A 13,694-nucleotide genomic window follows, 5' to 3' on the forward strand; every position below is an offset into this window, starting at 1 on the left:
CTGGGGAAAAAAAAAAGAAAGCCTAATTTGTAGGCGTTTGCCAGTTTCCGTGGTGTAAATACTCTCACCGTGGCCAATTTCAAGCTACCAGGGTGAAGTCACTGATTGTGGAGTTAGGAGATGCTCACAGTCAGCTCTCACAGGCCAGACTGAGCTGGTGCCAGCCCACCATTGGATCCACCCCTGGGTGGCCATGACCAGGGACTCACTCAGACCGCTGCTATGAGTCAGGTGCCCTCTGCCTTCATCCCCCTTCTCTGTCAACCAGGGTCCAGGAGCCTAACTAACCTTAGCGTCAGCTCTGCTAGGCCAGAGGAGAGACTTAAGGTGAGAAATCCATCCCTCGCCAACAAACCACAAATCAGAAGAGGCAGTTTTACGCAAAACTAGGGCTGGAGAGGAAGCCCCCTGGAGACCAGGTCTGCTCCCTGAAATACTCTGCCAGTCTCTAGTGTCTGCTCCAACCCTACGTCATGGTCAGTTGTTGCTGGAGGGGTTGCCAAACCTGGACCGCTGGTGGTGTGGCCAGGATGGGTTTTGCTTGGGACTCAGGCTCTGGGGGCGCAGGGAGTTGGGGTTACTTTGGGGGGAAGGGGATGAGAATCAACTCCTTCCAAGTCTTCAGGCTCCTGGACATAACCTTGCTGTCCAACACCCCTGTGGCCTCAGTTTACCCCTCCACAGCCACCCATTCAGATGCTAGAGAAAGGAAGGACAAACTTTTAATTGTTGCTGAGAAGCAAGACCTCCTTTTGCCATTGCTGACGGTGGCCAGGGCATAGCCACCGGAGCCTGAGCACTTTCTGCTCCTCTGAGAGTGAGCAGCCCCTCCCCTTGGGGCCTGAGATCATCAGGGTGAGGGTGCAGGACAGAGGGCTTCCGACTGGCACAGGCCTATGAACGCCACAAGACCAGGTTGGCAGGAGGCACGTCGAGGCGCTTGCGGGTATGGTCAGTGTCCCGGCGGTACAGGTAGCCACAGGTGGGCTTCTGCAAGGTGTAGAAGGGGTTCAGGGAGTTGGAGTACTGGGAGGTGTAGAAATTGAACCTGAGCTTGTCCGGGTTCTGCCCCCTCGGGTCCACCACCACCGGCACATAGGCTGCTGCCAGAGTCTGCTCACGGTCCTGCTTCCATGACAGGGACAGGAGATGGTGTGGAGCTTTCACCTTTTGGCCTGATGGTGTCTTTGGCCCATGGCTGGGTCCTGACTGTTTCTGTGAGTCCTGGGATGAAAGAAAGATAGGGGAGAGCTACTGGGGCATCGAATACTGGGACTTTGACTGTGGGAACTGGGGAAGGAGGGAGGGGAAGGGGGCACTGGTCAGAATCCCGCAGAGCTACCTGGAGCCCAGCTCTGCTGGCCGTGGAGCCAGACACCTCCAGGCAGGGGAAGGCCTTCAAGGTCCACTGACTTGACATCTACTTCCGCAGACCTCGGTTTGCTTCTTGGAGACACCTGCCAGCCCAGAGGCTGGGACCTGGGGGTCATCTCAACACCCCCACTGCCCCTTCCCCCTACATCTGGTCCATCCATCAATGTCCTCCTCATCATCCGCTCCACCACTCCATCAGGCCCCCATCCTCTCTCCCCTACAGGTACTCCAGCTTTCTACCAAATCTTCCTGCCTAATCTCTTGCCTTTTCAGCCTGTGGCTCATACTCACACAGAATTAATCTTTCTATATTAAGGGCCAGATCATATGGCTGTCCTCAAAGCATCTTTTGCTCTCTGCTGCCCAGAAAATAAAGGCCATGGACCCCAACCTGGAAGGCAAACCTTTAAGGACAGGGTTTCCCCGTCCCTGTGTTCTAGCCATACGGTCTGCCTGTTACCTCCTGGTCACACCTGGTCTTTCCAGGCTTCCACTGCCTTTGTTTAGGCTGCTCCCCCAGCCCAGCCTGCCTTCCCTCCCTCCCTCCCTCCCTCCCATCAGGAAAACTGTCTTTCCCGTTCAGCCTTGAGCTCCTTAAGAGCAGTACTCTCCCACCCTTACCCTTGACATAACAGCCTCCAAACTCCTATTTCTTCTTTTACTCCAGACCAAAGCATTGAGTGAGTGAGTACTCAATAAATATTGGTTCAACAGAGCTGGATTCTACTAAGAGGTCGCTCGCCTTCCAACCAGCCAGCCCATTCTATTTTGGAACCTATGTCATTGTTCCAGAGTGTCTGCCACCCATCAGTGCCTGCCCTCCGTAAACACTCTTGGTTGATGGGTGTGGAGGTCCAGCCTCCTAGGGGTCCCCCATGCCCCTTTATCACATTGTACTGATGTTCATTTGCTCCTCTGTCACCATCCTCCTCCACCAACCTGTGACCAAATAGTCTTCCTCACCTGTGAACCCCCACGCTGCATCCCAGCTACTGGCTGTCCTTTCACTAGGGGGTCTTCATAGCCGTGATAGTACAACCCAAAGGGTGAGATGCCTGAGTGTCAGGTGGCTCTGTCCCACTCCCCCAGGCTATGACTGTCAGGGGGGCCCATTTTGTCTCTGCTGAGCCTCGCAGTCCCTGGGAAACTGGGAGGGAACCCCTTGCAGCAGAGTTACTGAGAGTTGAACCCCTGCCATCTTAAAAAAGAAATCCCCTGTTCTCAAGTCATAATGCTAGGCTCCTGTGCGTTTAATTTACAAACTCTTTGCCCATCTCAGACCTGCCTGGGGCTTTCCTCCAGGGCAGCCTCTGCTCCCATAGGCTCCTACCAACATACTTGTGCCCTCAGACCTGCACTTCAAAATTCTTCCTAGTCAGCAGCTCTCTTGACACCTCCTCCAGGAAGCCTCTGGTGCTGCAGCCTCTGCCCCCATCTCACCCTCCTCCGTGCCTTCAGTCACTCCTCCTGGGATGTGGTCCTTCCCTGGGCTCAGACTAGGGTAAGGCCAGGGTGTGCATTTTAAGGAGGTGCTCACACTCAGACTCGTGCAAGGGCACCTTGAGTGCTTCCTCAGAAGTATTTTGTGCCCTCAGTGCTGTGCTGGCCTCATCTTAATCCCAAATCATGGTCCTTCTGGGCTCTTGCTAATGTCCCAACAGCCCAAACGACTCCCAGAGGTCAGGACCACATCCTATTCACCTCTGTGTCCCTGGGGCTTAACCCAGTGTTGGCACACAGCCAAGCTGGAGACAGGGGTGAACGAGCGTTCAGCAGCCCTTCCAGACTCTTCCAGGCTCAGCCTTGGGTTGCAGATTACAAGCAGAGGGGCAAACACTGGAAACGAGGTCATGACAGAGAGTCAACGATCATTTTTCACCATGATTTCTGAGCACATCGCCAAACTCTAAGCGGATTATGTGCTGATCCTCACGTTAACCTTTTAAGGAAGGTGTTATTAGCCCCATTTATAATTGAGAAAACTGACGTAAGGAGGTTATTCCCACGTTTAGGCTGAGAGGGAGTCAGGCTGTGATTTGAACCCAGACCTGTGCTGGGTTCCACACCCTGTTTTCTGTGATATGTCCTGTGTCCACAGCACTGTGGAGACAGGGTCCGCCATTCATTTCTGTCACCTTGCTAAGCCCTTGCCAGGTGTGCTGGGCAGCAGGTGAGCAGCCAAGGCGGCCCCTCCCCAGGCCCCAGGCTCGCTGGTGAGAGAGGCAGCTCCACGTCCCAGTGTGACAGGGACGCTGTGGGGTTCTGAATGCTGGATTTGGGTTCTGGGTCTTTGGCCCCTGCACAGACGGGATGACACACTGGGAAGTGTGAGGTTTATTCTATGAATTACCTCTGAGCACAGCAGAGGATGTGACATTAGTGGCTCCATTCATTCATGCAAAGCTACTCCTGAGCGCCTCTTGTACACCAGGCTCTGGGTGTGCACATAACAAAGACACTGTGCTTCTGAACAAAGATACGAAGCCCGGCGGAGCAGGGCTCCTCGGCCTCGGCCCCTTTGACATCTTGGGCTGGATAATTCTTTGTTGTGGGGCTGTCCTGTGCATCGAAGGATGTTTAGCATCAGCCTTGACCTCTGCCCACTAGATACCAGGAGCACCCTGTCCCTCGCCCCCTGCAGCTGTGACAGCCGAGAACTTTTCTCGGCATTGCCTATGCTTTCCAAGGGCGGTGAGAATCACAGCTACAGAGTCCGTGACAATTTCTTTATTTTCAGTGTTGAGGCTGAAGCCTGGCCCTGAAGAATTTTCCTTTCCTGGGCCACAGAGCTGGCTCAGGTGTTTTTGTGTTAAGCATGATTCTGAGGATGTGGGGTTCTTGTCCTCCTGACACTGCTGGAGGGCTCAGTCTGTAGCCACAGAGATGAGGGAATTGCCGAGGCCCCACTCCCCACCCACCCCTGCTCCCCAGCCATCTTGGCCACCTGGACCCTGCACCTCAGGCTCAGGGGCTGGTGTGAGGGGGGACCGAGGCATGTGCTTTCAGGAGAGTTGGGGGCTCTGACCAGAGACCCCACTGAGGGAAGGGCAACACTCTTTGCATCTACCATGTGCCAGGCACCGGCCACTCAGCTTTGCAAAAGCCCCGAAGAGGCATTTTGAGATGTTACTCCCATCTTTTAAATGGGGAAGCTGAGACTCAGGGAATCTAAGTTCACACAGTTAGTGAGTGGCGTGCAGGAACCTTGCAGAAGCCGCATGACCAGTGACCAGTTAGTGCAGGGCTCCCCTCCCTGTCTGCCCCGGCCTAGGCCCTGGGTCCCCCGTCAGCCGTGCCCCAGCTGCTGCTGCTGCTACACTCAGGACCCTGGGTGGGGGACCCACGACCCCCAGCACATCCAGGGATGAGGCCTTCACAGTAACTGGGGCAGAGGGACAGCATGGGGAAGAGGAGAGGGAGGAGGAGCAGGAGGAGGAAGCGCAGGCAGCCCCAGCCTTGCCCTGCCCCTTCCAGGGGCCCAGCCAGGTTCCGGGTGACTAACCTCAAAGGGCTGAGAACACCCCATCCCCTCCTTGGCCCCAGCACCGGAGGGAGGGTGGGGCCCGATTGCATACTTTCCAAGTTAACATCTGGTTTCATTTAACCATCTCCTCCCCTCTCCAGTCTTCCCCCGTCAAATGCACAGCCTGCGTACGTGTGTGTGAGTTTTAGAGAACTGGCTCACAACCAGGGGCATGCCACCCCACACCAGGGGACATTTGGCAATGCCTGGAGGTAGTTTTGGTGGTCACAACTTGGCGGGGGATACTCCTGGTGCCTAGTGGGTAGACGCTAGAGATCGTGTTAAACATCCCGCACTGCACAGGACAGATCTCACGGCAAAGAATGATCAGCTCACAATGGCAAAAGTGCCGAGGTTGAGAAAACTAGTTCAGAGGTTTAAGGAAGACCCCTGTTTCCCCTATCAGCTTCCTGCGGCCCTAAGCTTCCCATTCCATGGAGGGCAATGATGCTTAAAGGGCAAGGAGAGGGTCCCACCAGCCCCTTCCCTCCCTTCTGAATCCAGCTATCCTATTTTCACTTGGGTTTTGAGTGAGACAAAACAAGGAACCGGACCCCCTCCCTCAGTGAGCCCCTCTTGCAGGCAGTGCCCTAAGGCCTTTTAGATATACATTGTACATGTCTGTCCTTTACATTGGGGTGTAGAATGGAGAAGCGGGTGACTGGAGGGCAGGACTTTCTGAGTAGGGCAAGAAGACCTCATATGTGACATTTCTTTCCCCGAAGGGGAAGACACTCTGTCCTCCCCAACACTTCAGGCCCCCTGCCTGTCTGCTGGCCGAGCCCCATGCCTGACAGTTCCACCATTAGCACCTCGTTTTTTCACAGAAGGCCCTGTGCCCTGTCAAAATGCAAAATGCACTGGGTGAGGCAGCTGGTTACGCCTCCTGGGGCACCTGGTACTGGAAACGTGCCCGGGCTTTGGAGTTTCAAGGTCTGAGCTCAGGGCCTGACTCTGCCCTTACAGGTCAGGCATCCCCGGGCAAGTCGCGGAGCCTCTCTGAGCTTCAGTTGCCTCATTTGCAAAATGGGGGCTAACAAGTCTGCCTACTGCAGCAGCTCATGGTGGGGGTGTGATGAGTCGTGGGAAATTTAACAGCCAAGAGTCATTATTATCAGTCTCGTCCAGCAGTTCCACCAAAGTTTCAAACATGCTGAACCTTTATGAGCGCATGTTCGCCTCCAATGGGGCAGGGGGTCTGCAGGGAGTCAGTGAGGCAGCCACCAGCGGGCCTTGGCTTCCTCTGGGGTCCATGTAGCAGGGGGCTGGAATTTAAGTTCCAGTTCTACCACCCACTGGGTAGCTGATCTTCCAGTAATTTATAATTCGCTGTCCCTGTTTTCCCATCTATGAAGTGGGAACAGCAAGAGAATCTCTTGGGTTACCATGATTGAAGGAGATACTCCCCATAAGGTGCCTGACCCTTCAGCACCGCATCAACGTTAGCTGTCATTATTACTTGTCACAAGTTTGCCTTGGAGATGGGCTTGTGCAAACTAACAGTCCAGGAAGTGTCTTGGGGAAGTGGAGAGACGGGAACCAGAGGAGATAGATGGTGGCCCACCTCCTGCCCTTCTCCCCCAGGAGACAATGATGGCTCCACAGTAGGAACAAGAGCTGGGCAGTGTCACTGGTGCCTAAGCCTTTTGTAAGAGAACCCCAGTTTCCAGCCACACAGGAGGGCGGGGCTGGGGCCTTCATTCTCCTTCCTGCCAATCAAACTTCTTGTGACCTTGGGTTGCCCTGATCCAACATTGTGATGTCATCTCACCTGGGACATCCTTGACCAGGCCTTCCTTGGTGGTGAGATGGAACTTCTGGTGGCCAGGGGCTCCAGAGGTTTTCAGGGACTCTTGGGAGGGTACTGGGATGCTGAGGAGGGAGAACGTGTATAGGGCCGGGGGCATTGTGACACCTCTTTGACAACACAATTCCTTCTATCTTCCTAAGGAGATACAGGGACAGGGCTGAAGGCTGAAGTTTCAAGGTCTGGAAGGGTCTTTAAACCTTTTTAATGACTCACTCGGCAATTCCCTCTTCCCACGATTCCCAGGACCTCTGAGCTGCAGGTAGTGGGGTGAGTGGAGATAGGAGGAAGTCATACTAGTTATACAGGTACTTCTGGAAATCCTAGTGTGACCCCAGGCCCCCAATATGTCACCAGAAATGGTGCAGAAGAAATGTACCCAGCCAACTCTCCCTTCTCTTCCTTCCTCTCTTTCTTTCTATCTACCTTCCAAATTACAGAGATAATGGATGGATGCATGGGTGGACGGATAGATGGACACAGAAACCCATGAATGGGCACACAGATGGATAGACGCATGGCTGGGTGGATAGGCAGAGAGGTAGGGGAGCGGATGGGCAGATGGATGGGTGTGGGTAGGGGGATAGATGGTAGATGGGCAGACCCTCCTCATTTGACCCTGGTCACCCTAGTCTCATCTCTTCCTATCGTTTCCCTCACTTTGCAGCAGCTACTTTCTTAAACATATCCTGCTGCCTTTCCTCTGAGCCTTTGTATTTGCTATTCTCTTTCCTGGACCACTTGAAACAGAATGTTAGAAGATGAAGGGATGGATGGATAGATGAGTAGACAGGTGGCAGGGTGGGGTGGCCATGAGTGAGTGGATGGGCAGATGGTCCATGAGTGGGTATATGGCAGGTTGTTGTGGTATAGAGGATGACATTGCAGGCCCAGGAACCATACATTTTGAGCCTGAATCCTGGCTCTACCATTTTACTAGCTGTGTGACCTTGGGCGAGTAATTGACCTCTCTGTACTTCTGTTTGCTCCTCTGTAAAATGGGTGGACTAAAGGTGTCTAACTCATAGAGTTGGGCAAAGCACTTAGGACAGTGCCTGGCACAGGGTGAGCACTCAAAAAATATTAGCTATTATCATGCTTAGGTGGGTGATTGGACAGATGGTAAGGCAGCTGAATTGGCACCCTGTCCCCTTCCCCTGACCACACACACCTCCTTAGGGTCCCATCTTCCTGATGATGCCAACTTGGTGGGCACCTTCCAGGAATGTGTCAGAAATGCCACAGGCAGGAATGCCCTGGGCTGTTCCCTGGGATTGGTGGGGGAGGAGCGGTGAGGGAGGTGGAGCCAGCTGGTGACTTCCTGCCCTCGGCCACACTGGACCGGGCTGGGCCCAGGACTAGGTTCCTTCCTGGCACCGTGTCGGCGCTGACTGTTGGTTATTAGGTAGACTTTGGGGCCCATAGGCAGGTTGGCAGTTGGGGTGTTAATGACTTGGACGCTGTGCTCAGATCTCACACCCTGATGGTAATACCCCTAATTTCTGAGGAGGCTGGGAGGAATCAGGAGGGGAGGTAGGCCGGGAGGAGGGTGGAGGAGGGGCAGCAGCTGACCTGCAAGGCTCTGGGGCTGGTGATATCTTGCCTGAGAGAGGCAGGGAAAGAGGGAGCGGGAGCTGAGAGCAGAGCCGGCCAGCTGGGTGGTGGGAGCTGAGTTAAGCTCCAGACAACAGTGAATCAGTCCTGCCTCCTGGAAGCCCACCCTTTCTCTGACTCTGTCACACACCTAGCAAGACCTTGTGTTATTCCTCATCAAAATTCCTAGAAGGTAAGGACTGCGATCTGTACCCCACAGTGCTCAGTGGGTGTCTGGGAAGGATGGGCAGAGCTGGTGAGACTCAGAGCTGACTTTGGGAGCTCAGGCAGACCCAGTGTCCACTCCACCGAGGCCAGACACACAGCCTCTGCCCCACCTTCTCTGCCGTTGACCTGCAGGCACGTGGCTTTCGGGGTCCTGTTCCCGCCTTGCTCTAAGTAGACCCGGTTATTTGAACGTTCTCTCCACTCCTCATTACCTGCTGTATGATTTGGACAAATTACTTAACCTCTCTGACCTTTACTTGAGTCTTTGTTGGACTTCAGTTACAGGGAGCTGAGTTATTCCTACAGCTCACTTCATGGTGCATTATCCTCACTGGTCCATAAAGGCCTCCTCTCTGGTTGTAGTAATTTTCCCACTTTATCTCCAATCTCCAACCACATTCTCCACCCACCCCAGCCAGAGGCAACCATTCTAATGTGCTTAATGAGTATCTTGTTCACATGTGTTCCCGCAAAATAAATATTGTTTTGTGTGCAGGTAGTGTTCATGTGCATGAGTGGTTTTGTGTATTTTAGATCTCATCCTGTTGTTTACTTTGATCGCTACCTGCTGTTTTTAAGATCCATCCATATTATTCTACGAGCATCTAGTTCTCGGTTCCAGTTGCTCTGCATCCCCTCCCCACCCAGGTGTCTCTAACTCTCCATCCCCACAAACAACACTGCAGTAACATCACATCCAGGTCCCCTTATGCACCTGGGTGATGGTTTCTTTGGGGCCTATTCCTAAGAGAGAACTGACTGGTCCTGGGGTATGAGTAGATGTCGTTTGAAGTCTTCTTTTCTCCGTCCATAAAATGGGTGGCTTGCCCCATTTCTTGCAAGGCTGACTTGATGATAGTGGGTTAAGGCATGTAATCCACTCAGCCCAGGCCTGACACAGGAATGATGCTCAGTGAATGGAAGAGGCAGCTGCTGTTTCTTCCAGGTCTCAGGGAGAGAGAGACAGACAGAGACAAAGACAAGCTGGACTCAGGAGAGGTCGCATGAAAACACACCCAGGGCTCAAAGTCCCAGTTCAAGTGTTGGTCTCCAGACCCCGTGAGAAGTGTATGGGGCTGTGCTGATTCCCAGAGGGTAGGGATTGCTCTTGAAGGTTAGAACCTCTCACGTCAGAGCACAGGACTGTGCAGAGGATATGGCTGTGCCCAGGATATGCTTCCTGCCTCCCAGGGCTCGCCTCCCTTCCCTCCGAGCCTCCCCACGCAGGAGGCACCAGACAGCCTCATTTGATGTTCTGTCTCTGCTCTGCCAGCCAACATGCATTTTAACCAGAGGAGAAACTGAAATGGAGCAGGACCCTACAGGGCCGTCCCAGGACAGACCCCCTACCCTATCCCATCATGTCCTCTTGTGTGTAGAAAAACTATAGTCAAAGAATAGATTTAATCAGGGAAACAAGAAAATACAGAAACAAAGAGAAATAGTCAAGCAAAACAAACTAATAATAGTTCAGTCATTAAACAAAGTCAAGGACCTTTAGTTCCTCCTCAAGGGCTATAGATAATATTCTGAGCCATGTCCTTTGAGCTGTCTTGTAGGCACTGAAACCCCCACCAGGTGGAAGAAGTTAACTGTACGATGACCAGACTGTAGCCATGACATATGCTGCCACAATTCCGAGAACTGGCTTCACAGAAATGGAAATAAGCCAACCCTGGAACTGAAGGTTAACTGTACTTAATCAAGATGACGCTGATCAGACCCCTGCATGGCTTATCTGCAAGATGACTGTCAGAGAGCTGACTGTGCTGTTCCGCATGCAGCCCCCTTCCTTTGCTTGTACACCCCTGAAACTCCCCTTTAAAAGCTATCACCCACTGACTGTCGGGGGTGGGGGGTTTAGCCTTTGAACAAGAGTCCGCCCCCCACCCCATGTCCCCATGCCTCCGGAATAAAGCAAACTTTCCTTTCTACAAACATGTGCCTCTCTTTGTATTGGCTTTCGAGTGGTGAGCAGCTGGACCTGCGTTTCGGTAACAAAACCACACCTGAGTAGTGGATCCCACTATCCCATTTTACAGATGGAGAGAGTGAGTCTCAGGAAGACTCCATGGTCTCAAAGGAGGTTTGTGGCAGAAAGAGCACCAGACTCCACATCTCCAGGTTGGTCCCCACCCTCCACTGTGTTTTAAAAAAAGAAAATTGCATTCCATGCTAAATTATGTTCTTTGTTATTTGTAGAGTTTTAAGTTAAAACAAATAATCTACCAACAGAGCACATTACTGAAGAGTAAGGAACTGCACAAGTAGTCCCAGCACCCCCCTGAACCATCTCCGCCGTCCTGTTCCCTGCTAACCCCTGGCTGTTCACAAATACGCTTCATCTTCCTCTAGTCACAAACTATATGAAATTTTGTTTTTTGCCTTTGTACTTAACAATCTTCTTCTTCTTTTTTTTTAATACACACACGTGATTTCAGATTGTCAGATGTGTCTTACAATGGGATAGTTTTGCCTGGCCGTCAAGGTAAACTTGTAGACACCTGCCCTACTCGGTCTCCTGGGCACCGGTGGAATTTTCCGTCTTGAGGTTCTTTGTGGAATCAGTATGGCTCTCTTGTAGCCTCTCAGGGCTTCTGTTCCGTCTTTGCTGTTCTCTGTTTAGCATCTCCATGCCCACAGTCAGGGTAGGGAACAGGGGCGGGAGCACGCAGCTACTAAGTACCCGCATGAGTCAGACTCTCTGCCCGGTACCTTAACCCTCTATCTCGTCGCATCTCATCACAACCTGACATTAATAGCCCCTGTTTTACAGATGAACCAACTGAGGCTCAGAGAAGTGGAAACTCAGCCAAGGTCACACCCTTGCTAAACAGCAGAGTCGGAATTCAAACCTATTCCCCAGCAAGGATCTCTCCCACTCTGCCCACCAACAGAGCCCATGGTTACAAAGGGAAATGAGTCTCTCCCCAGCATCCCTGAACATACCACTCCCCACCCTAGGCTGGACCCTGGATCCTAACACTCTCAGGTTCCAGGCAATGACTTTGAGGCCTATCTCAGGATGTAGGAGTCCAACCTAGCCAGACTTCCTTTTAGCCTGACTGCACCTCCTGGCACCTGCCCAGCCCAGGAAAGCCGAGAGTCGGGGCACTGAAGCCCATGCTCCCTGCAGAATGAAGGAAAGAGTTTTAGGAGCTGGCTTGGTAGAAGGGTCTCTGGCCTGGAACAAGAGGCTGGCCCAGGGGCCCTGCAGCCCAGTAGCATGTGGGAGTTGGTGTGGCAGGAGTTCTGACTTCTGTCCCGTCCCCACTGGAGCGCTAGGTGCAGAGACCTAGGGTTGGGGGAGGTGACTCTCAGGGTCTCTCAGCCTGCCCTTGCCACACTCAGAGTGCACTCCCCCAGCCAGGAGTGTTTGGCTTTGTCGGAGGAAAGACCACAACTTTGCCAAAGGCCTGGCTGGGTCTCTGGGGAGAAGGCAACTGCCAGGCCCCAATCCCCCCCTTATTCCAGGATTGCCCAGTAAAGTCTTGGAAGTTACTAAGTAATTGTGGAGCTGAGGTTTAATTACAGGATTGAGCCTTCGGCTGTTTCGAGGGGAGCCTGTGATTTGGCTGCTTCTTTTACTGGGGGAGCAGGTGCTGTTATTAGATGGAGTGGGGCTCAGCAACAACAGTCTAGGGGCGCGGAGCTGGACAGTGAGGCAGGCCCCGAGCCTGCCCCAGGGAACCGCCAGACTCCCCACCGCACCGGCACTGGGATGGAACCTGGGTGAATGGGTGGCGCAGGAGCAGGGAGAGTCCTGACGTCCAGACTCTGCAGCCTCCAGACCTGGTGTTCATGGGCCACTCTGGTTCCCCCTTTCCCTCCATCCTCAACCAAAATTAACCCAAAATGCAAGGGGACCAGAAGGGGGAGAAATGAACAAACCGTGACGGAGTGGCCCCTGTGCGGGCACTTCACACCCATTATCTTATTTAATCTTCCTAACAACCCTCCCCACTGGTGCTGTTTTTATTCCTATGTTACAGATGAGGGAACCAGGCTCAGAGTTTTTTTGTTTGTTTGTTTTGTTTGTTTTTTGTAAACTTTCCTATATGCAAGCTGTTTGCCAAGCCCTTCCTTTCTTCCTAAGAAATATTCCACGGCAGGTGGGTATAGCTCAGTGGCAGAGCACATGCTTAGTATGAGCGAGGTCCCTGGTTCAATCCCCAGTACCCTCGTAAAAAAGAGAGAGAGAGAAAAGAAATGTCCCACAAACTAACAACTTTATTCTTTTACTACCTGGAGCACACATGTCCCCATCTTCCTTGCCTGCTTGTATCCATTAACCAACGGATTAACCAATTAACCAATCAATGAAGCAGCTGCCCGTAGCCCCTCAGCCTCCACGTTCTCCTTCCCCTAGCCCTTCATCCAGCTGTTAGATGATCCTTAAAATACAGCTGTTACCACCAGTCACCTTGCCTGCTCTGTCGCTAGTACCTGTTCCCCCTGGTAACCACTGATTCTAGGCCTGAGCTTCTCAAATCCTACCATGTTCCTGAATCACCCGGGGGTCTTATTACAATGCAGATCCTCTCTGGGTACCAGTAATGCAACAGCTCACTGGCTCTTCTAATGGCCTTAAATTAACAGCCTGTTTTACAAATGAACAAACTGAGACCCAGAGACATTGCCCAACATCCCGGATGGAGCCAGAGAGCCTCTATTTCTAGGAAGATCCCAGGTGATGCAGACACTGCCGGTTTGTGGCAGACCATACTGCTAGACTAAACTCTCCTGCCCAGTTATTTTTTCTTTAATTTTTAAACAGCAAATACATTTACCTGGTTGGAAAATTAGAAAGTGTGAAAAGGCAATTGGTGAAAATTCCCCCTTCCATTCCTCTCCCCACGATTGCCAAGCTCCCCGCACCTTCACCTCCAGTAACAACTTTGACTAGTTTCTTACCTGTTGTTCCAAAGTTTCTCTGTGCCAAAACAAGCAAATAAGATCATACTTATCCTGCCCCAAATGGTAGCATACACATGCACTGTTTTGTCAACAGTTTATCAGTTTATCTTGTAGATAATTGGATACAGTTGGCTGACTCATTCATTTTTAGAGTTGCATTTTTATTCTATTGTGTGAATGTGCCATAATTTATTTTACCAGTCACCTTGGGCTGGACAATCTGGGTTGTTTCCGATCTTACCAGATGACCTT

The 13,694-nt window shown here is 52.3% G+C and overlaps 1 protein-coding gene and 1 long non-coding RNA gene across 3 annotated transcripts; one reads left to right on the top strand and one right to left on the bottom strand.

Annotated features, from left to right (window-relative positions):
- Window positions 1-706: 706 nt before the first annotated feature.
- On the bottom strand, window positions 707-6,773 carry CIMIP3 (ciliary microtubule inner protein 3). 2 transcript variants are annotated; one of them, XM_072945001.1, is made up of 2 exons: window positions 6,669-6,773; window positions 707-1,224 (listed from the first exon to the last, which is right to left on the bottom strand). In XM_072945001.1, the coding sequence occupies exons 1-2, from the start codon at window positions 6,675-6,677 to the stop codon at window positions 895-897; spliced, it is 339 nt and encodes a 112-aa protein (XP_072801102.1). In that variant the 5' UTR covers window positions 6,678-6,773; the 3' UTR covers window positions 707-894. The 2 variants fall into 2 exon arrangements, with proteins under 2 accessions (XP_072801102.1, XP_072801103.1); XM_072945002.1 differs by lacking the exon at window positions 6,669-6,773 and adding an exon at window positions 1,996-2,121.
- Window positions 6,774-6,894: 121 nt separating this feature from the next.
- Window positions 6,895-10,430, top strand: LOC140687694 (uncharacterized). Its single transcript, XR_012062143.1, has 3 exons — window positions 6,895-6,974; window positions 8,383-8,490; window positions 10,085-10,430. It is a non-coding gene; the product is annotated as an uncharacterized lncRNA (long non-coding RNA).
- The last annotated feature ends 3,264 nt before the right edge of the window (window positions 10,431-13,694 follow it).

Source organism: Vicugna pacos, chromosome 20, assembly GCF_048564905.1.
Source record: "Vicugna pacos chromosome 20, VicPac4, whole genome shotgun sequence".
Taxonomy (NCBI): Eukaryota; Metazoa; Chordata; class Mammalia; order Artiodactyla; family Camelidae; genus Vicugna; species Vicugna pacos.